General features: G+C 39.7%; 1 protein-coding gene and 1 pseudogene across 14 annotated transcripts in view; one reads left to right on the top strand and one right to left on the bottom strand.

Moving 5' to 3' along the window:
• The first annotated feature begins 171 nt into the window (after positions 1–171).
• Positions 172–24548, top strand: part of RSF1 (remodeling and spacing factor 1) — a 129370-nt gene continuing 104993 nt past the window's right edge. For 2 of the 14 annotated variants that reach the window (XM_036324876.1, XM_036324877.1), the window contains exons 1-3: positions 12021–12128; positions 12961–13009; positions 15342–15486. Coding sequence is in view for 4 of the 14 variants with exons in the window: in XM_036324880.1 (XP_036180773.1) it covers positions 426–612 (187 nt within the window). In the remaining 10 variants the exon portion in view is untranslated. Of the gene's footprint in view, positions 613–10089; positions 10748–12018; positions 12129–12960; positions 13010–13267; positions 13288–13518; positions 13581–15341; positions 15487–24548 lie in introns of those variants that run through there. The other 12 variants (XM_036324872.1, XM_036324870.1, XM_036324873.1 and 9 more) reach the window with 12 other exon arrangements.
• Positions 9624–10270, bottom strand: LOC118664600 (annotated as a pseudogene).

The raw sequence follows: 24548 nt of genomic DNA on the forward strand, positions 1-24548 counted from the left end.
CTTTCGCCCGTCACCACCAGAAGCCCCGCCCCCTCAAGCCTATTGGTTACGGTTCCCAGAAAGTCCCGCCTCCTCAGCTTCCAGCCCGCCTACCGGCCCGGCTTCCCTTGTTTTCATTCCCCCTGTCACACGAGGCTGTGTGGAGCTCTAAGTGGGAGGAGCGAAGGACATGGAGGGACGGGGGCGGGAAGAGGGAGGAAAGTGAAAGGCGCTGAGCGTCTCTCTTTCCCCAGTCGGACGCGGTTCTCGACTGCTCCCGGCCGCTGCTGTATTGTGGGATCGCGGCGCCGTGCCGGGGCCGCTCGGCTGTGCCGGGGCGTCCACTAGCTAGCGCCTCCTGTCGTCTGTGAAGCCACCCTGCTATTCCTCAGCACCCCAGCGCCCCCCACCCCCCCATCCCCTCCTCCTCCATCCTCCAGTTCAAAATGGCGGCGGCGGCGGCAGCGGCGGCGGCGTTGGCTCCTCCGGGCTGCCCGGGTTCGTGCCCCAACTTCGCCGTGGTGTGCTCCTTCCTGGAGCGCTACGGGCCGCTGCTCGATCTGCCCGAGTTGCCGTTCCCCGAGCTGGAGCGGGTGCTGCAGGCGCCGCCGCGGGACGTCGGCAACGGGGAAGGTAAGCGAGGGGCCCGAACGCCCGGCGGGAAGCGGCCCTGGCACGCTTCTTCTTTCTGCTCTTCGCACCACCCCTGGGCCTCCGCGGCTCTATCTGCCCCCTGGGGTGCAGCTCCGCCCGGCCGGTCTTCTCGGCCCAGCCCCCGGGGGTCTCGGGCTGTGAGGAGGCGGGGCGGAGGCCCCCTGGAGCCACTCGGCCGGGCGCCGAGCGGGTGGCGGGGGAGTCGCGGGCTAGGTGTGGGCGTGGGGCGGGAGGGGTCACCGTGCGGAGCGGCTGCCCCCGGGGCTGCTACCCCGCGGCAGAGGCCGGCCCTCCACCCCGTCTCCCTCTCGGTGGCGGGGGAAGGGGAGCGCAGGTTCCGGCCAGCCTTGCGCTTTCTCCTCCTCCTCTTCTCCCTTGCTCCGCTTCCCCTCCTCCCACCCTCCTCTTGACCATCTCGGGAGAGGCTGGGCTCCTCTCGGGGCGCCCCCTTTCTTTCCCTCCACCTGGGTGGGCGGGGGCCGGCGGACACTTCAGCTCTCCCTCTAGTGGGAACTCCCCGGAGAGAGTCGGCTCTCGTCCCTCTTGGCTTCTCCCCCGAGGGCCCATTTAACCCCCCAAACTCCTTCCTGCCAGTAGGCAGATTTGCTCCTCCCCCGTGGGAGGGGGGTCCTCCTCCATTCTCGCTTTGGGGGACTAAGTCGGCTCACCTCCACTTTGGAGGGTAGAGGGTTAATTTCTCCTCCCCATAGTTTTTCTCTCTCCGTCTTCTCCATCCCAACACCACCCTCCCTCCCTCCCTCCCCCCCCCCCCATAGAAAAAGCATCTCCCCACTTTTTCAGTCCCTTCCCCCTTCATCTTGGCAGCCAGGCTTAGGGGAAGGAGAAGTCGCCCTCCCATCTGCCGGGTGGGGTGGTTAATATGTAGGCTGGAGGAGGGGCTCCGACGCAGGGGAAACAGTTGAAGAGGTGCTTGTTGCTCATGTTTCTCTCCGGTGCCGCTGGTCTATTATTGGTGTTTGCAAGTGGTGCTGCTTCCACCGAAGGCCACCGCGCGGGCGCAGGGCGCATGCTCCGCCCGGCCCCATTGAAACTTCCTGCTGCTGCTGCTGCTGCTGGGTCTTTTCGCTGGAGCATCTCAGCGTTTGCGCCGCTGCCTCTAGCCCGCACACAGCGCGCACACTCTCTCCCTATTTATTTCCGATCCGTGCCTTTTTTTTTCCCTTTTCTTTCTGGCACATTTCTTCCCTCAGAGAAGGTTTTTTTGTTGTACTCTGATCATTGCCTTTATCTGGGCACGGACCTTGGCTGGAGAAGAAACGTTTTCCAAATATAGATCTTTTTTTTTTTTTTTTGGTCTGTATTCGATGGCCAAAGTGGACTGGGTATTGTACAAGACAGCTGTTTCTCTTTCATCTTCAATTCTCCATAGAAATGAAGTTTCTGTTAACTATATATTTACATTGTTAGGAAGGGCCCAAGTGTGAAGTTCTTTAAAATATTACCTATAGAGAAAATGATGTTATGTTACCAGGGACCCAAATAAATACAGTAGTTATGGTGCAGGCTTATATTTCTTCTTTCTTACCGAAATCATCTCTACTCTCTGGCACATAAAAGGCTAATTTTTTATATAATATAAAATAGGAGGGTGACTAGTTACATTAAGACTTTATATAAAGGCTTCCTATAGAATTTCTTTAAAACTTAAGTCCTCCAATATAGTAATTTAATTAGGTTGTATTTACATTTAATTTCTAAGGAATTGGTCATTTTGAGTTAGAATGCCTTAGTAATTTGCTTTTAGGATATCTTGGGAAATGATAGTAATCTATCAGAGGGAAAATGTGGGAATTTGGGGAAAGGGATTGCTGATAAATTGTTTTTGGAATATACTTTGACCAAATTTAAAGGCAGGGATAGACCTCTGTGATGTTACTGTATTTTGCCCCTCCATTCCTTTTAAGTATCTTGGCAACTACATTTGGCTTATATTAATAACAAGATAAAAAAATCAGAATCAGTTTAATATTTCATGTTATCTTTCTATTTAGAATTGAACCATGAGACACCAGCTAAGTAAAAAATGGGAAATAATATGGGCTGAAAGATTATACCAGTGGGCTCAGCCACTGTATTTCCAACTATAATAATGTCTTGTCATAAGGTGACCTAACAATAATTATTAATATTACACAATGCAGGATACTTGGCAAATGAAAAGTCTCTGCAGGTGAAATGCCATTACTGTGCATGGCAAAGATTGTCATTTTCAGGCCTTTGGTGATGGTTAACCTACTTGAAATAGTTGATGAAACAATACTGGTCCAACCAACAAGATTTGAATTGAGTCTTTCTGGAAGGAGTTGTGTATTAGAAAGAATTAAAAGATATGGGTTTTAGTGTTGAACTGTGTAATATGTGGGTTGTAGTACAAATTACTTAATTTCTGTGAACCTCAGTTTCTTCAGTAAATTGGAATAATTTCAGGATCAAATGAAATGTTTCAAAAATCCTTTCGGCTGGGTAGCTCAGTTATTTAGAAGTCTTCCTGATACACCAAGGTTGTGGGTTTGATCCCCTGTCAGGGCACATATAAGAATCAACCAATGGCTCTAGCTGGTTTGGCTCAGTGAATAGAGCATATCTGCCTGCAGACTGAAGGGTCCCAGGTTCGATTTCTGCCAAGGACACATGCTCAGGTTGCAGACTCTATCCCCAGTAGGGGGCGTGCAAAAGGCAGCTGATGGATGATTCATCATTGCTGTTTCTATCCCTTTCCCTTTCTCTGAAATCAATAAAAATATATTTTAAAAAAAGAATCAACAAACAAATGGGTGGAACAACAAATTGATGTTTTTCTCTCTCTCCCTCCTCTAAAATCATTCAATAAATTAAAAATGAAAAACAGAAAAAGAATTCTTCATTCAAAACTCCTTTCATAAACCATGCACCTACAGATATTCTTGTATTATAAATTTTATTACAGACGTTTGTGAGATAGAAGACACACAGGTGTATTTGGAATTAAAATGATAAATTTTTAGCATGTGAGAAAGTGGTTTGAGCAGATATGTTGAGCCATTATGCTCTTGATGAGAAAGTCTGTTATAGTCAGATGAGTTTTGCTCTTTATAAATTTAAGTATTTTTAAAACGCAGTTCTTAATGCTGTTTAAAGGGTCCTAGTTTCCTAGTGTGGTTATCCCTTGAAAGGCACTTTTTTTTTGTAATCCTCATTCGAGGATATTTTTCCATTGATCTTTTAGAGAGAATGGAAGGGGAAAGGGCGGCGAGACAGAGGGAGAGACACATTGATTGGCTGCCTCCTGCACTCGCCCCGGAGCCTGCAACTGAGGTATGCAGCCTTACCCGAATCGAACCTGAGACCCTTCAGTCCCCGGGTGGACGCTCTGTCCACTGAGCCAAACCGGCAAGGGCTAAAAGGCACTTTTTAACATACATATATCTTCTTCTGAGTTGCCAGTTTAGTACTTTTCACCTAGGCATTGTGATAGGTGTATCAACATTTATGACATCCTTTGGAGGATACTATAGTTCTCTGTATTGCCCTTATTTAAGCACTTTATGATTTTTCCTCTAAAAATTTGTGCATTTTAATTTGACATTGTGGCTTCAGCTTAGAATGTTACCTTCATCCCCACAGAGTTAATTATTAAATTTGGTTTTATAAACCACTTGTTCAGTTTTAATGATATATAATAGCTGCCATTTATTGAGCATTTACTGTGTGCATGCAGCTCATTATTCCTTACAACTTCTTTTGTTGTTGTTGTTAATTCTCACCCGAGGATATTTTTCCATTGACTTTTAGAGAGAGGAAAAGACAGAGAGAAACGTCGATGTAAGAGGAACACATCTATTGGTTGCCTCCTGCACAAGCCCTTACCAGGGCCTGGGCCGGGTAGGAGCCTGCAACCAAGGTATGTGCATTGACCAGAATCGAACCTGGGACTCTTTGATGCTCTATCCATTGAGCCAAACCGGCTAGGGCTACAATTATTATCTGAGGTTGCTGCTATTAATTCCTTTTTGGCAGGCATAGAAGCTGGGTTTAAGAGATTGATTCAGCTGCTTAATGCCCAAGATTATATAGTTATTGGTAGAATCTGATTTCCAGCCCAGGTCTGAGTCCGAGCCACAAAATTATATAATACCTTACCATGTGGCCATGTTTCCCAAACTTCACCACAGCACCCCAGGGTATTGCCACCAACTCTCAGGTGCTGCTGCGAACTTTAAATTTTCAAGGGAGATAGAGCAATGCTTGACATCTCTTGGTTGCCTAGTGAACTACTAGCTTGAGAGAGTTCATGGTTTCAAAATTAGATTGTGCTACATTCCTTTTGATGACATATCTTTGTGAGTTTTGAGGGTTTCTGTGATAAAATGCAAACACTGCATGAAAATAATTGTGGAACAGGAAATAAGAATAGCAGTGTCCATTCTGATTCCAAAGTGTTAGAAGTTGTGCAGTGCCCAACTGTAATACACATTCTATAAGTAGTAATTGTGGTTATTTAAGAATGAATTTTTTTTAGGCTGAGATAGGTTTGTTTTTCAAATGGCTACTAAGAGTAAGTGGAACTGTTATTCTTTCTTGGCCTAAGCCTGCTATGAAGGAAAACATTACTGAAATACTGAGGGTAACATGACCCTAGAAAGCTTGGGAACCTGTGTTCTAGAGCAGCAGTCACCAACCTTTCGGACCTCACCGACCACCGGTTGGCAACCGCTGCTGGATAGTCTGGAGACCATCTTTGCATTTTTAGGGCTAGAAAGAAAGGACATTCGCATCTCTTTTGCCTTTATTTTGCAGGGAAGAAAACCAAGGTGCAGAGATTGATTTCAAGTGTATACAGCTAACTGACCATTGGTGTTATTCAGACTGTTATTTGAAAAATTCACCTAAAAGCTGAAATTATTAGCAAAAAAAAAAGATTTCTTGTTGATAGTCATCAGACTAGGAAAATGGTGTGCCACCTGAAGGTGCTGTTTTATTCCTTCCCTCCTCCCTCACAATCTACTTTAGCTCTCCCAATTCTGTGCTGTCGGGGCTTCCCCAGCTTCCTCCTGACCTGGAGGTGGATGACCAGGCGATATGGACACAAGTAAAAGTGGACATTAACTTTGTGGGATTACCAACTCTCAAAGCTCCCACGCATCTTTCCTCTCCTGTAAAGCACATTCTTTTTAAAGAGGAAAATATACTTTTTCATTCTTTAAAGATAGTCTCTACATGGTATTGTTTGAGACATTATATTTATCTAGTAACTGTCTATTAAAGTATGTATGGATAATGTATTATCATTTCCATAATTTGTACTATGGTTGACTGAGTTATTTGTATAGGGTAAAGGGTAAAAAAGTGGAATCATTAGGGTTTTTTGTTTGTTTGATTTTTTTTTTTAAGATTCTATTTTTTTTAGAGCAATTTCAGGTTTGATTTCTTTTTTACACTTACTAATAATTTGGGGTGTAACTCTTACAGTTAAAATGTCAAGTATCGATATACCTTTTATATTTAACTGGAGCGGTGGCTGTAACTTATTATGTTCTCCCTTACTGCTGCTGATTGAATTGTGTGACAATAGTTTTTAGGTGCATTAGATAAAGTAGAAACGTGACTTGGTCGTAACTGGAGCCACCATCTGTTGCTTTAAACAAAAGATATTAGCAGATGCATGTGTTGGGAGTTATGTGGGTCAACAGTGGTAGACCATTGGTAGTAGCATTGCTGCAACCAGAACCTGGTTTGGTGGAAGAAAAATTTTGGCTTTCCCACCTTTGATAAAAGAAACATTCTTTAGGCTTTGGTAGATGGAAAGAGAGAAATGTATTTCTTCTCCATCCTTTTTGGTATATCACAAAATTGAGGTAACCAAAAGTTATGGAGGTTTGGAGGGAGGTTGCTGGCATTGTCCCAGAATTGGAGATAACAGGAACAGAAGGATTTTTCTGGCTAAATGGGGCTGGTTAATGCAAATTGACTAACTTGTTTTTTAATTACTAAGAAGTTTGCCTTGAAGTTTCTGTTCAAGTCTTAACTGTTACGAAAGGCAAGCATTGCCTTGGCTGGTGTGGTTTAGTTGATTGGATGTCATTCTGTGCACTGAAAGGTTGCCTATTTGATTCTGGGTCAGGGCATATGCCTGGGTTGTGAACTGGATCTTTGGTAAGGGGGCATGCAGGAGCCTATCATTGTTGTGCTTTCACATAGATAGTTCTCTCTCCTTCCTCTCTCTCTAAAAATCAATAGAAATATTTTTTAAAAGGTAAGCATTTATTAGCTACTTTATTTAATATGTGTATTAAGTATCTGCTATATGCAAGTACAATAAACATTGTGGGGATTTTTTTCTTTTTGGCTTTGTTTTCCTTTTTATTTAATTTTTTTGGGTGACAGTGGTTAACAAAATTATACAGGTTTCATGTACACTATTCCACAACACATCATCTGTACACTGTATTTTGTGCTCACCGCCACAAGTGAAGTCTCCTTCCATAACCATTTATCCCCCCATACCCTCCTCCACCTCCTACCATCCCCTGCAATCACCACACTGTTGTACCTGTCCATGAGTTTTTTTCTCTTTTTTGCTCAATCACTGCCACTTCCCCACAAGCCCCCATCCCAACTGTTATCCTGCTCTCTATAAGTCTTTCTCTGTTTTTCTTGTTAGTTCATTTTGTTCATTAGATTCCACATATGAGTGAAATCATATAATACTTGTATTTCTTTGAATGGCTTAGTCACTTAGTATAGTGCTCTCCAAGTCCAACCATGCTGTGGCAATGGGTAAGATTTCCTTCTTTTTTATGGCCCAGTAGTATTCCCTTGTGTAAATGTACCACAGCTTTTTTTTACCCACTTATCTACTGATGAGCACTTGGGCTGCTTTTAAATCTTGGCTTTGTAAATAACACTGCAATGAACATGGGGGAGGGTGACATATATTCTTTCTAATTAGTGTTTGGGATTTCTTTGAATATATTCCCAGAAGTAGAATCACTGGGTCATAAGGCAGTTTTATTTTAATTTTTTTTAGGTAACAATCTGCATCATAAGGCAAGGCTACGATGGGGGCGTGGGCAAGTGAGACAGTAATTGGCAATAGGGTAAGAATTGTTGTAATGTTGCTATTATACTGACCTCAAAGGTCTCATCCAAGTGGACTAATTTAAAATCTGATTTGGAGATAGCAGCCCCAGGTCTTGGTGAAAATTAGGTTGGATGAATGATGTTGCCATGGATTCAGACGGGAAAGGATGTATTAATTGAAAGTAGAACTTAAAAGAGTGGCTCAGTGGCTGAGCGTCAACCTATGAACCAGGAGGTCACGGTTTGATTCCCAGTCGAGGCATATGCCTGGGTCTTCTACCAAGATTATTTAATCCTCACAACCACTCTATTACTGTAATTACTTTTACTTTATAAAGAACTTACATCTTAGAGGTAAAGTAACTTGTCTGGTTACACAGCATTAAAGAGTTGGAGGCCGAAACCGGTTTGGCTCAGTGGATGGAGCGTCGGCCTGTGGACTGAAAGGTCCCAGGTTCGATTCCGGTCAAGGGCATGTACCTGGGTTGCGGGCATATCCCCAGTGGGAGATGTGCAGGAGGCAGCTGATCGATGTTTCTCTCTCATCGATGTTTCTAACTCTCTATCTCTCTCCCTTCCTCTCTGTAAAAAATCAATAAAATATATTTAAAAAAAAAAAAAAAAAAAAAAAAAAAAAAAAAAAAAAAAAAAAAAAAAAAAAAAAAAAAAAGAGTTGGAGGAACATTTGATAGTATAATGATAGTTTATAGTGCTGTGGGAATTTAAAACTGGGTAAATCTGGCTTCAAGAGCCCTAGTTCTTGACCACCGGACTGTCCCCTCAGCTATGATCTTATGATTGTACTATGATCCTCAGTACCATGGTCTTGGTCTGAACACTGAGCAATGATCTGAACTCTTAGGCTTCTGAGTCAGATTATAGCATGCTTTTCTACTCATATATGCTATTTTACTTTTAAAAGTTCTAATTATATTATTATGAGCATTATTTTTTAAAAATATATTTTATTGATTTTTTACAGAGAGGAAGGGAGAGGGATAGAGAGTTAGAAACATTGATGAGAGAGAAACATCGATCAGCTGCCTCCTGCACACTCCCCACTGGGGATGTGCCCACAACCAAGGTACATGCCCTTGACCGGAATTGAACCCGGGACCCTTGAGTCTGCAGGCCGACGCTCTATCCACTGAGCCAAACCGGTCAGGGCTAGTATGAGCATTATTATAAAACGTATACTATTATAATGGGATGCTGAGATATGTGTATATTAAGAGTAAAGAAATGCAAATTTATAGATACAATTGAAGCCTTGAACAAGAGTCTTTACCTGGCCCAGCCAATGTTGCTCAGTGGTTGAGCATCAACCTTTGAACCAGGAGGTCACAGTTTGATTCCTGTGGGTTGCGGACTCGATCTCCAGTAGGGGACATGCAGGAGACAGCGAATCAATGATTCTCATCATTGATGTTTTTGTCTCTCTCTCCTTTCCCTTCTACTCTGAAATCAATAAAAAAATATATTTTTTAAAAAGAATCTCTTTGGTTCATCATTGCTTAGGAGCATAATGTTCCTCAGACATGGAAATAATTCTTTTGAATCTTTTTGAAGTAAGACCCCATCTCCTATATTATAAAGTTTTGTGCAGTAGGTCATCAAAGGCCTCCAGGGTTCGTTTCCCTACTGTTATGAATTCCATTTACCCTAAGTAAAGAAGTGGCCTTGTTTTTTCCTTTTAGCTTTGTGTTTTTCAACCTTTAGTATACTCAGGTAATTTAATCAATTATTTCTGGCTACACATTAGAATGACCTTAGGGAATCCTTTTGAAAAATACTGATGCCTTGGCCTTGTCATAATCCATAAAATCAGAATATTTGGAGATCGGGGCCCTGGCATCAGCAATTCTTTTTTTTTCTTTCATGCTTTTAAGTCCAATGATCCATGATAGGTTTTAGATCTTGCTGAAAGCAGCCATAGTCATTGACTGCACAAAGCCCTCAAAAGCCATGATCCACTCCTCCAGTGCATCTGTTTCAACTATCTTCTACTGTACACTGCATTTGAAGTTTTTAAATTCCATACCCCACAGGAACCAGTTTAAAAGAGCCCCAGTCCAAGCTGTCTGCTTGAATGCTCCTGACACAATGCTCTACTTTTGCCATGTCTGACTTGTCATCCCAAAGTTTCACATCTAATAAGATGGAAGACTTGGCTTTCTTTGACTCATACTGTGCAAGGTGTTCTTCCCTTAGCCTCTTCACTTGTTTGCTTTGCTCTTCCTCATCAGATCCAAAGAGATCACTGTCATAATTGTTTTTACTGTCTGTAGCTCCACTTCCTGTGGTATCTTCCACATTAGCAGGGCCATATTTGCTCAGAGCTTTCTTTACTCCTGACAAGCTGGCCTTTTCCTTTTCATAAGACTTGATGTGATGATTATACCAATGTGGGGGATGATACAAGTAGGTGTTGGGCTGGAGACTGCTTCAAATACTGCAGCATCTGTGATGGCACACACCCCTCGCTGTAGCTCTTGTCCCCCAGGTAGTCGTTGAGCACCTGGAGGTTGGTGGGACTTCTCAGGTCTCCAAAACCCATAGTGTAGGCTGACCTGGGAAGGTGGGGGCAGTAAAGGAAAGAGGAGTGCAGTCAGTCTTGACAAGCACTAAGAGGGGGAAAAAGGGCATCGGCAATTCTGATGTGTAGCCAGGAATGTCTGTTGTCACCTGGTACTTTACTTCAAATTTTGTCTTAAAGTCTACTTTGTCTCAGCATTACTGTAGCCACTCCAGTTGTCTTTTGGTTACTGCTTTTCATGGTATATCTTTTTCCATCCTTTTAACTTCCTTGTGTCTAATTCTAAAGTGTGTCTCTTGTAAACAGCATATATTTGTATCATGTTTACATGGTCATATTTGCATGAATCTAGTTATGTAAAAAATGATATAGATGTGTAATTGCTTTGGAAACAGAAAAGAGCAAGCATCTAACTTTTTTCCAGGACATATATCAAAGCATCACTGTAGTCATTATGGAAATTTGAATGGTTGAATAGGAGATGGAAAAGCATTCCAGGTAGGGAACAGCATGGGAAAAGTCATAGAAGTGTGAAATATTCTGTATTGTCCAGGCAATTGTTAACTTTAGGCATTATGTTTCTAAAAGATTTATGGTTGAGGAACTTCAGACCATGTGAGAAAATTAGATTGGGACACATGAGTTATAAATACCTTGAAGTCTTTTCTTTTTTTAAAATGTTCTTACTGACCTTGGAGAGAGAGGAAAGGAAAGGGAGGGAGAGAAAGAGAAACATCAATCCAGTGCCTCCTGCATGCTCCCTACGGGGAATTGAGCCTGCAACTTGGGCATGTGTCCCCACCTCAGGACCTCTTGGTTCTTGGGTCAGTGCTCAACCAATGAGCCACACCAGTCAGGCCTGAAATTTTTATTTCTGATACTAAAATTTTTTGAGTTGTTGGAAAAGCAGAATGGGCAGCTTGAGGATAGGGAAATCAGCTAGAGGTTGTTATAATATTACTAGAGGCCTCTTGCAATCCAGGACCCCTGGACTTTTTGGCCATTTCTTCTTTTCACAATAAAATGAACTATTAACTCCTCACTCTCTAAGTCAGAAACTTAGAAATCATACTAAATTCTTCTTACACAAAGACCCTTCACATCAATTCTACCTACAAAATCTCAGATTTATCCTTTCTTCTCACTCCCCACAGCCTTTGCTCCAAATCATATCTCACCAGTCTATATATATAAAAGCCTAAGCAACCGAACGACCGAATGACAGAATGACCAGTAGCTATGACACACACTGACCACCAGGAGACAGATGCTCAATGCATAGGATCGGGCTCCCTCCTGTCTGGATTGGGCCTGTGGTAGTTGGACTCCCTCCTGTCTGGATCAAACCTGCGGGGATAGGGCTGAAACCGGCTATCTGACATCCTCTAGGGCTTATGGAGAATGGGTGTGATTTCCTATTTTTAAAAATTCAGAATTCTAATGAACATATACAAGCACTATTTGAAGAACTAGCTGTGTTAAGTTTATAGCTCACTAAAAGCTTACTTTGAGTAAACAGATTAAGGCAAATCTAAACTTATTTTATCGCTTTTTTCTTTTGTGAATTATTTAAGTTGCTATACATATGTAAAATGTATATTTAACGTTTTGTTAAGGGCAATTTTTAGAGTACATTATTCATGTACTTAAGGTAATTAACTTTATTAAACTATCTTGGCATTGGTGTTTAATTGTATTCTTTCATAAGTAAAGCTTTTTTAACTGAGGTATTTTTTAAAATTTTCTTATAATTTTAGAGATTGCTGTGTTCTTCTGGTTAAAGATTTGGTAGTTTGTTGAATATTCTTTCTGTTTCCCCCCTCCCTACAAAGAAATGGAACTTCAAATTGAAATGCCATTCTCAATTGAGAACAGATAGGTAAAATATATTGTGTGGATTGAGTACCTTATATAGATGGGAAGTACATAAGTAAATGTGTGTTGTTTGTGTAGGTTGATTGCTAAATAATTCTTGACTAGTTTGAAAGATTCTTTATCAGAAATATTTGAGTTGAATTCCATATCAGGGGTGACTTTCTCCAACTGATATACATGGTATTAGACACTATGTGGTAACTCAAACCTGTAATGTTACTTGAGTTATAATTAAAGTCTGGTCTCAGGCCATTTAATTAGTGAAGTCCATGTCTTGAAAGACAAAATGTTAGCACTTAAAGAAATTATATATATTTCTTAAGCTAGAATTATCAATAATGTAAATAATCTGTCTATAAGGAAATTAATATTGGGAGATTTTCTCTAAGTTTGATACTAGAGCACAGTAAATTGCTTTTTTAATAACTGTAATTTACAAAAAGCAATATAAGAATCTTAATAGGCTTCCTCCCTGACCCTGCCTCTCAGTCCCACACTCAACCTGCCATATATTAACTACCTGGGATTTTAGTCCCATTTTGTCCTTCATTTATTTGTATGTTCTTCAACAATGATTTAAATTAAACTATGTTTTAACAGTTTATTTGCTCACCATTGTTTTTGATTCCCACATTTTCTCTTAGATTAATTCTTTTGCTATATTACATTCTTTTTTCAAACAGGGTTTCTAAGTGGTGAACTTTGAGTTCTTGCATGTCTGAAAATATATTTATTTTGCCCCCTTTTCTGAGTGCCCATTTAGATTGAATACAGTTTTCCAGTGTTCAAATAACTTCCCCCCAGAACTTTGACAATATTGCTCTTTTATCTTCTAGCATCCACTGTTGCTGATGAGAAATCTGTCAATCTGATTCTTGTTCCTTTGTAAGTGAGTTTCTTTTCTTTCCTGAAAGATTTTCATGGCTTTTTTTTTTTAATCCCTGAAGTTCTGAACTTTTTTAGGATGTTCCTTTTCTTTCAATATCCTTGCTTTTGCTTTTACAAATTACAGATTTATTTAAAGTCCTCTGGGTGTTACTGCTGTTCTGATTCTCTTTCCTCCATTCCCACAGGCAACCACTGTCCTCCATTTTGGAGTTTATTATTCCCACGAACAGTTTTATACTAAGAGTATATATTTATGTATCCCTAAATGATACATGGTATGGGTTTACATGCTTTAAAACTTTATATGTAAATGGTATAATACTGTACTCATTCCTCTACAACATCCTTTTCCCCCCTTAAACACGTTTTTGAAATATACTCCTGTTGGTGCATGTTATTTTAGTTCTTTACTTTAACTCCTGTATAGTATCCTATTACATGAAAATACTGTAATTTTTTTTTAAATTGAATATTTAGGTTTATTTTTTTTATTTTTGTGCTGTTAGGAGAAATGCTGTAATGACCTTTCTAGTGGTTTTTGCCTAGAGGTGGAATTGCTGAGCTGAAGGTATATATTAGCCTTAGTATAGCCAGATTGCTCTTGGCTTTATCAGTTTATACACTGCCAGCAGTGTATGAGGGTTCCCATTTATCTAGATAGTCAACACTTGGTATTATTAGACTTTTAAGTTTTTGATAATGTGGTTATGAGTTAGTTTCTTATTGTTACTATGATAAGGTTGAACATTTTTTCATGTTTTTCCAGCCATTCAGTTTTCCCTTCTGTGAATCATCTTTTTATAACAGCCTTCCCCATTTTCTTTGTGGTTATCTGTTTTCATTGTTTGTAGCAGTTCTTTATTTTGATGTTAGTTCTTTGTCATTTTTATTTGCAATGTAAATATCTCAATATTGCTTACCATTTTTACTATTTTTATAGTATTTCCTGTTGACCCAAACTTTAAAATGTCAGTGTGGTATAATTGTCAATCATTCGTTCATACATTCATTCATTTATTTATAATTACACTTTATGCTGTTTAAAAAAAAACCCTTTTTATGATTCTGAAGACTCTCATCTGTATTTTCTTCTAAAAGTTTTGTTTTCCAAGTTATAGCCTTAAACCTGCTGGAATTTAATTTTGGGTAATGTGTGAGGTTTATCCCCCTTCACTAATTTGTAACGCCACCCCTCATATACCAGTTTCCATGTATGTGTGGGCCTGTTTCTAGGCTCTCTATTTGTTACATTGATGTTTTCTTAACCACATGGTTTTATTTACTATAGCTTTAATTTAAGTCATTCTATCTGATAAGGCAAGTTCTACCTTGGTGTTTTTTTTTCTTTGAAAAGCTTTTGGTTATTTCCTGTCTCATTAGAATTTTAGAATCACCATATCAAATTTTACAAAAATTCTTGGTTGGCTTTTATTCTGACACCAACTGCAATACCATTCAATTTTGACTCTAGCCACCTGAAACTAGAGTCAGATTCCACAGGTGGAAAGGTACAGTCACCAATAAGACAGCCCCCATGTCAGATGTCAGCTATAAGTTCCCATGACTCCCTTCAGGTTTGATAATTTGTTAGAACTACCCACAGAACACAATAAAGTGCTGTTTTTACGATTATGGCTTTATTTAAAGCAGGGGTCCTCAAACTACGGCCCATGGGCCACATGCAAATACAAATATTGTATTTGTTCCCGTTTTGTTTTTTTACTTCAAAATAAGATATGTGCAGTGTGCATAAGAATTTGTTCATAGTTTCTTTTAAAACTATAGTCCGGCCCTCCAGTGGTCTGAGGGACAGTGAACTGGCCCCTGTTTAAAAAGTTTGAGGACCCTTGATTTAAAGGATACAAATTAGGACCAGCCAAATGAAGAGACATATAGGGCAAAATCTGGGAAGGTCTCAGCATAGGACTTCCATGCTCTCTCCCTATGGAATCAGGTGCATCACCCTCCCAGCACATCAATGTATTCACCAGTCTGGAAACTCCAGTGACCTTCGGTTGTAGCAGAGTTTTTAGTGGAGTTTTGGCCATGTGATTGAACTCAACCTCCTGTCCCTTTCCCCTCCACAGAAGTGGGGCTGATATCATGTGGCTCAAAACCCCAACTTATTGGTCTTTCTGGCATGACTAGTCCCTGTTCTTGAACCCTTACATTTTTCTGGGATAAATCCCACTGGGTCATTTTATGTAATTTCTTTAGTATGTAGCTGGATTCAGTTTGCTTGTATTTTGTTCAAGATTTTTGTGTCTATATTCATAAAGGATATTTATCTATAGTTTTCTTGTGATTTCTTTGTCTATTTTGGTATCAGGGTAATGCTGGCCTCCTAGAGTGAGTTGGGAAGTATTGCATCCTTTTCTGTGTTTTGGAGGCGTTTGAGGATTGGTGTTAATTCTTCTATAAATATTTGGTAGAATTAACCGGTGAAGCCATCTGGTCCTGGGCTATTCTTTGGGGTAAGTTTTTTGATTACTGACTTAATCTTTTTATTTGAATACCTTCTGGGTATTCAGATTCTGTATTTCTTGAGTAACTTTTGGTAGTTTCTAGGAATTTGTTTCATTTAGGTTATCTAATATGTCGGCATTCATTTGTAAATAGTATTTTCTTACTAATTCTTTTATTTCTGTAAGGTCATTAGAATATTCCTTTTATTCCTGACTTAAGTAATTTGAGTCTTTTTTCTATATTTCTTCATTAATCAGGCTAAAGGTTTGTCACTTCTGTTCTTCTTTTTAAACAACCAACTTTTGGTTTCATTGAGAATGATTTTATTTATATTAAATTTCCAAATTAGGCAAATCCATAGAGACAGAAGGTAGATTAGTGGTTGACATGGATTGAAGTGGGGAAATTGGAAGGAATAAGATTTATTTCTGGGTTGATGAAAATATATCATAATTAGGGTTGATGGTTGCATAATACTGTAAATATACTAAAACCCATTGAATGTAAGTGCCTAAAATGGTGGGTTTTATGTTTGTAAATTTTATTTCAGTAACATTTTTTCCCCCAAGAGTTAATTGTCTATAATAGGTCTATTTCTGGATCCTACATTCTGTTTCAGTGATCTGTTTGTGTATCTTGAGGCCAGTTCTCATTGCCTTGACTTAAACTCTAGCTTTGTAATAAGTCTTAAAGTCAGATAATTTAAGTCCTTCAACTTTATTCTTTTTAAAGGGTGTTTTAGCCCTGACCGGTTTGGCTCAGTGGATAGAGCATCGGCCTGCGGACTGAAAGGTCCCAGGTTCGATTCCAGTCAAGGGCATGTACCTTGGTTGTGGGCACATCCCCAGTGGGGGGTGTGAGGGAGGCAGCTGGTCGATGTTCCTCTCTCATCGATGTTTCTAACTCTCTATCCCTCTCTGTAAAAAAATCAATAAAATATATTTTAAAAAAATAAAGGGTGTTTTAGCTATTGTAGGCTCTTTGCATTTCCATATGAATTTTAGACTAAGCTTACAAATTTCTACATAAAAGTTTCCTGGAACTTTTATTGGGATTATGGTGAATCTGCAGATGAATTTGGGGGAAATTGACACCTTAAGATATTGAGTCTTCTGATACATGAGCCTGGTACATTGCTCCATTTATTTAGGTTTTATTCAGTTTTTCTTAGTGTTTTGCAGTTTTCACTGTATAGGTCTTCTACATCTCCTGTCACATTTATTCCTGAGTATTTTATGTTCCTTCCTCTTTGCCTCTTTACCTAGATAGCAGCTGGGGCAATTGTAGGGTTGATCTTTGTTTCTCATCTTTCATATATCACTGTTCACTCTCTTTTGTTGCCTCTTGTATAATGTCTTAATTGCCATTGTTTCATATATTTTGTTTCATGTTGTTTCAGGCAGGTAAGGTAAATATAGTCCCTGTTACTCCATATTTACTAGAGACATAAGCCCATTACTTTTTTCACTGTCATTTTAAGGGGTTTGGGCAGCAAGGTCAGCATACCATCTTGATGTAATGTATCTCTTTCATTCTACTTTTAGAGAATTAAAATTATGGGTCCCTTTTATTGCCCACCTACTGTATGCTAAATCTTCTCTATGTCTTATGAATAAAACTTTAATGGAACTTACATTCTAGTGGTCTCCAACATTACATGGTGAACTTAATGTCTGCTTACATGAAATAGGAAATATATGCTTTCCTTAAGGGTTCATTGGCTTGAATGAATCACAACCAAGACATTTATGTTAAAACTATAGAGGGCCCGGTGCACGGATTCGTGCACCGGTGGGGCCCCTTGGCCTGGCCTTTGTTCTGTGACAATCCAGGACCACTCGGGGGATGCCAGAGAGCCAGTTTTGGTCCAATCCCCGCAGGCCAGGCCAAGGGACCCCACCGGTGCACGATTGTAGCCACCGACCTGGGAGGGACCATGGGAAATTGGCTGACTGAGGAGGAACCAAGGGAGGGCTCCAGGGCAGGTCCAGCCCATCTGGCCAAGTCCCGATTGGCCGAACCCCAGCAACAAGCTACCGTACCAGTTGGAGTATCTGCCCCCTGGAGGTCAGTGAACGACATAGCGACTGGTCGAACGGTCGAATGGTCGGACACTTAGCATATTAGGCTTTTATTATATAGGATACCAGTTTTAAATTTAAATAAATATACATCTATTTGCCAAAATGTCGAATAGGCTAGCAGTGACATTGTATCATTACCTTTATATGAAATATTCTCACCTCAGTGTGGTAAATTTTTTTACCATGCTGATCAGATATTTTGATTGATAGTTAATAATAACCTGGCTAAGTAAAACACAGGATAGTTTAATAATTAAGTTTGGTAGTTTGGTAAACCAAATCCCATGCAGTATCTCTGGTGAGAAATAATGGGAAACAATGTGGTATAGAGTTTTTTTAATTGTTGAAAGTATTACAGATGTCCCCTCTTCTCCCCATTGAACCCTTCCACCTTGCTCCCCCCTCTGGCCCCCCAGGCCTTCACCACACTATTCTCTATGTCCATGGGTTATGCATATCCTATCTAATAATAGACAAACATGGTAATTGACTGTACCTTTGCTATGCCTCCCATCGGCTAATCAGCGAGATATGCAAATTAACCACCAACAAAGATGGCGGTTAATTTGCATCCATAGGCGCAAAGCGGCACAGTGAAGACTGAAGGCGGCTCCGGCCGGAGCAGCAAAGGCTTGAAGGCGGCTCCGGCTGGAGCAAAGGCCTGGGTCCTGGGTGCCAGAGGAAAACCGGTTCCGGCAGCCAGGGGAAGGGAAGACCTTATTGCACGAATCTAACAGGCCTCTAGTATGCATATAAGATCTTTGGTTAATTCCACCCCCTCCCCCATCCCTGCCTTGGTATAGATTTTTAAAAATGGTCTTTACTGTTAGCTGGTTTAGAATCTTAACCTTTCCACTTGATATTTGTGTCACCTGGGAACGGTATTAACTTCTGATCTTCATCAAAATGGAGACAATAATATTTATCTTTAAAGTTGTTTTAAAGGATCTGATATTATCCTCCGCCCACCCCATTTTCTTGAAATGTTAAAAACCAGTATATGATATGCCTGTTGTTTCTTTTTAGATAGTTCATTTATAAAAAGGGATCCATTTTTTTTGAAGTTGTACAGTTGTTGTTTTTTTAATTGTTTTATTGCTTAAAGTATTACAAAGAGTATTATATATGTCTCCTTTTTTTTTCTCCCCTTGACCTTCCCCTAGCCTCCCATACCCCCCAGTGTCTTGTGTCCATTGGTTATGCTTATATGCATGCATACAAGTCCTTCGGTTGATCTCTTACCCCCCCGCCCCCCAACCCTCCCCGGCCTTCCCACTGTAGTTTGACAGTCTGTTCGATGTTGCTCTGCCTCTGTATCTATTTTTGCTCATCAGTTTTTAATGGCCTTAATTATCCATAAATGAGTGAGATCATGTGGTATTTTTCTTTCATTGACTGGCTTATTTCACTTAGCATAATGCTGTCCAGTTCCATCCATGCTATTGCAAATGGTAAGAATTCCTTCTTACATCAGCGTAGTATTCCATTGTGTAGACGTGCCACAGTTTTCTAATCCATTCATCTGCTGATGGGCACTTAGGTTGTTTTCAGATCTTAGCTATAGTAAATTGTGCTGCTATGAACATAGGGGTGCACATATCCTTTCTGATTGGTGTTTCTGTTTTCTTGGGATATATTCCTAGAAGTGGGATCACTGGGTCAAATGGGAGTTCCATTTTTAACTTTTTGAGGAAACGCCATACTGTCTTCCATAGTGGCTGCACCAGTCTGCATTCCCACCAGCAGTGCAGGAGTGTTCCTTTTTCTCCACATCCTCTCCAGCACTTGTCATTTGTTGATTTGTTGATGATAGACATTCTGACAGGTGTGAGATGGTACCTCATTGTTGTTTTGATTTGCATTTCTCGGATGATTAGTGACTTTGAGCATGTTTTCATATGTCTCTTGGCTTTCTGAATGTCCTCTTTTGAAAAGTGTCTGTTTAGGTCCTTTTCCCATTTTTTGATTTGATTGTTTATCTTGCTTTTGTTAAGTTGTATGAGTTCCATATAAATGTTGGAGATTAAACCCTTATCGGTGATAACATTGGCAAATATGTTCTCCCATGCAGTGGGCTTTCTTGTTGTTTTGTTGATGGTTTCTTTTGCTGTGCAGAAGCTTTTTATTTTGATGTAGTCCCATTTGTTTATTTTCTCTTTAGTTTCCAGTGCCCTAGGAGCTGTATAGGTGAAGAAATTGCTTCGGCATATGTCTGAGATTTTGTTGCCTTTGGATTCCTCTAGTATTTTTATGGTTTCCCGTCTTACATTTAAGTCCTTTATCCATTTTGCGTTTATTTTTGTGTATGGTGTAAGTTGGTGGTCTAGTTAATAGATCCATTTTTAATTTATTTTTCTTTAAATTCACATGATCTACTCAAATACATATGTCTTTAATTTTATTTAAAAAATTAGGAAGTCCATCTCTGGCCATGATGGAGTAATAAGGAGTCTTTACCCTCTTGTTATAGACAGCTAGTAAACTGGACTAAAATATACAAACCATCTCTTTTTAGATATTATACCATAAACAGAGTAGGAAGGACTGTGCTCCCTGAGAGAGAAATAAAAGAGATGAGCTTTGTAACTACCATGGCATCCTTCCCGCCTACCAGTTTTTATGGAATGATCTCAAAACACTCAATAACCATAGTATAACATTGATATTTTCCAGCATTTCTAGACATGCCAAGAAGTGGGTCCAGTGTAACCCATAATCAGGAGAAAAATCAGTCCAAAGAAACAGATTGGAAAATCACAGAAGTGATGGAGTTAGCAGACAGGATGTTAAAACAGCTATTATAACTAATAAATGTGTTTAAAGAAAAATATGAATCTAATGAATAGACAAATGGAATATATAAAAAGAACCAAATGGAACTTCTAGGGATGAAAAATAAGTGTCTGAGATTTTAAAAAATAATTGAAAGTATTTAACAACATATTATACAATGCAGAAGACCAGACCAGTGAACTTGAAGATACAGCAGTAGCCTTTATCTTAAAATGAAGCTGAGAAAGAAAACTGAAAACAATCAAATAATTCATTGGTTTGAGGAAAAATACCAAGCAGGTTTAATAAAGTGTAGTTGACATCTTACAAGGAGGATGGAGCCAAAAGTATTATAAGAAATCATGACTCAAAAGTTTCCATATTTGATGAAAATGATAAACTCACAGATTCAGTAATCTTAACAAACCCAAAGCAGGACAAACACAAAATACCAAGACATAGTCAACTCCTAAAAACTAGTGTTAGAGAAGTTTGAATGCAACTAAAGGAAAAGACATTACATACAGAGAAACAATGAAGACTTCTTGTTTGAAACTATGCTAACTAGGAGATAATGAAGCATTTTAAAAAATATATATTTTATTGATTTTTTTTACAGAGAGGAAGGGAGAGGGATAGAGAGTTAGAAACATCAATGAAAGAGAACCATTGATCATCTGCCTCTTGCACACCCCCTACTGGGGATGTGCCTGCAACCAAGGTACATGCCCTTGACTGGAATCAAACCTGGGACACTTCAGTCTGCAGGCTGATGCTCTATCCACTGAGCCAAACCGGTTAGGGCATGAAGCATTTTTTAAGTACTGAATGAAAAGAACTGTTAACATATGTGTCCAGGAAAATATCCTTTGAAAATGTGGGTGTAATAAAAACATTTTCAGACAAATAAATCCAGAGAATGTTACTAGCTAGCTGACAGGTACTATAAGTGACATCTTTAAAAAAAATTTTATATATATATATATATTATATATATATATATATATATATATCAATTTTCATTGATTTCAGAGAGGAAGGGAGAGGGAGAGAGAGATAGAAACATCAATGCTGAGAATCATTGATTGGCTGCTTCTTGCACGCCCCCTACTGGGGATCAAGCTGGCAACCTGGGCATGTGCCCTTGATCAGAATCGAACCTGGGACCCTTCAGTCCACAGGCCGATGTTCTATCCACTGAGTCAAACCAGCCAGGGCAAAAACAAATTTTTTTAAAATATATTTTTATTGATTTCAGAGAGGAAGGGAATGGGATAGAGAGAGAAACATCAATGATGAGAGAGAGTTATTGATCGGCTGCCTCCTGCACGCTCCCTACTGGGGGTCGAGCCCAAAACCTGGGCATGTGCCCTGACTGGGAATGGAACCATGACTTCCTGGTTCATAAGTTGACATTCAGCCACTGAGACACACTTGCCGGGCTACAAGTGACATCTTTAGATAAAGGAAAATGAATCAGAGGATAGCTTGGATCTAGACAAAGATGAAGAGTGCAAGAAATGATAAATATGTGAATAAATATAAAATACATTTTCCCTGATTTAAAAATTTTTTTAAAAAGAGCCTAGGTTACATACAAGGAGCAACCAAAAATGCATAAATAAATGGACTAACAAATCGATGTTTTTCATGCCCCCTCCTTCTTTCTCTCTCTCTTCCTTCCCCTTTTTCACTTTCTGAAAAAAAAAAAAAAATCTAAAGTTACAACTGGAAATTTCAACACTTCTCTCTCAGTAATTGATAGTACAACTAGACAGAAAACCAGTCAGAATATAGATGACATGACCAGTGTGATCAACAAACTGGATGTTACTGACAATTCTGGCACACTCTACTCAACACAGTGGAAAACACATTCTTTTAAAAATGATTGAAAATAACTTAAATGTTGGTGAGGATGTGAATCAACTGGAAATCTTATGCAATAATGGTGAGAAGATTAAATAATGCAACTACTTTGGCAAAACATTTGGGAGTGTCTTATTAAGTTAAACCCACATCTAACAATATAACTCATCAGTTCCCACTACTGTTTACCCAGGAGAAACAAAAATGTATGTATTTGCTCACAAAGTTCATAGCCTTTCTTATACTAGAAATAACCCAAACGTTCACCAGATGATTGGATGAACATATATATTTATACAGTGGGTTTACTTGTCACATTAAAAAGAAGTGAACTGCTGGTAAATGCAAAACATGAGTAGATCTCAAAACATTATGCTGAGTGAAAAAAGCCAGACAAAATGAGTGTGTGCAGTATGATTCTATTTATATGAAACTCTAGAAAAGACGAATCTATAGGGACATATTTGTGGTTCTTGAGGCTGGGAATGGGTTAACTGAGAAGGGTGTTACAAGTTAATGGTCTGTTCTGTTTTGCTTATATTTTACTTACCTTAGTCTATTCTCTTGTCATGTTAGGAAGCTTACTCATAAAAGCCAGTGTATAGCTGGCTACTTGTGAGTTGATAGCAAGGGTATAGTTGAATGGGTGGCATAAATGCACGTTTTGTTTCGTGGTTTTAGAACTTTGTTGTGTTTCTATCTGGTTTCTTAAATATGAGTAAAAAAAAATGTGTATTATTGTTTATGGGTTAGGAGAAATTGTTTTTATGAAAAACTTTTTTTTTGAAGTCCAAGTTCATTCATTGAATAAGTCTCAGATGTATATGGGATAGACACTGTCCTAGGTGCTGAAGATACAGGCCTGTTTAATGTGTGATAGAGGTGATCAAACAGGCATATATGATAGTGTTTTGGGACACTCAGCAGGGGCACTTAATACTGATAATGTAAAAGAATGATATGAAAGAATAATAAAAGGATTATTTCCTAAGGTGAAACAACCAAACAACTCAGAATGAGTAAAAGTGGGTTGAGGATAGAGGGAACTGCACATATTAAGGTTGAAGTTGTGAATAAACAGCATGGAATGTTTGGGAATTCCAAGAAGTTCAGTCTGGTGGATTTGTTGAGCCATTAAATCAAAACTAGAAACTCATTATTCTGGCCTTTTTGTTATATAAGAAAAAAGTAACCCCTTATTTGTGAAGCTACTCTGGTAAGGTTTTCTGTTACTTGAACATATCCATAACCAGCACAGTGAGACAACATATTTAAATTGAAGCAAAGGGATGGATGAGATAATTTAGAAACAGAAGAAATGAAGTCCCAAAAGAGAACCACCTTTCAAAGGGAAGGTATAGGTTTGCAAAGGAATTTTATTTTATTTATTTATTTTTTAAATATATTTTTATTGATTTTAGAGAAGGGAGAGGGAGAGAGAGATGGAAACATCAATGATGAGAGAACCATTGATTGGCTGTTTCCTGCACGCCCGCTACTGGGGATTGAACCCACAACCCAGACATGTGCCCCTGACCGGAATCAAACACGGGACCCATCAGTCTACAGGCCTATGCTCTATCCACTGAGTCAAACCAGCAAGGGCTGCAGGAATTTTAGAAGGGATGAAGAAATAAAAGGAGAAATCAGAAAAGTGGTGTCACAGGATGGCTCGGTTTTAAGGAAGAAGTGGTCCCAGTGTCACATGCTGCTAAATTAAGACAAAGACTAAAGCATTCATCTACACTAATAAAAGAGAAAGATGCAAATTGACCATACCTTCATGATCATACCACCAGCGAATCAGGAGTGAGTATGCAAATTAACCAACAAAGATGGCAGGTTAATTTGCATACACAGGCGCCCAGCGGCCGGGGGTGGGGTGGGACACAGGCATTCCGTAGCGCCCCAGCTGCTCCAGGCCTCTGGGCAGCGTGGGAAGGCGGAAAAGTGGAACGAAGGCAGAAAGGCGGCTCTGACTGGAGCAAAGGCAGTGCTGGCAGCCAGAGGAAGGAAGGCCCATTCTTGCATGAATCTTCGTGCATCAGGCCTCTAGTTTAATATAATTAATGGAAGTCAGATTTGGTGAGTCTGCAACAAGTGGGTGACAAAATGGAGACTGAGTGTATAGAAATCCTTTCAGAAGGGGAAGAGAGGAATGTATGTTAGCTCAGTGGGGGGAGAGGGGGACCTTTAGCATGATAGTCCCAAGTTAATTTTCAAAACACCACAAGTACCTTCCTTATCTTACTTGTATTGTTTGGGGCCAGCAGCAGTTTAAAAAATCCATTGAAAGTAATATGTATGTGAAAATATTTGTAAATTTCACTTTTGTGGTTTTGTCA

The sequence above is a fragment of the Myotis myotis genome, unplaced genomic scaffold, assembly GCF_014108235.1.
Source record: "Myotis myotis isolate mMyoMyo1 unplaced genomic scaffold, mMyoMyo1.p scaffold_m19_p_10, whole genome shotgun sequence".
Taxonomy (NCBI): Eukaryota; Metazoa; Chordata; class Mammalia; order Chiroptera; family Vespertilionidae; genus Myotis; species Myotis myotis.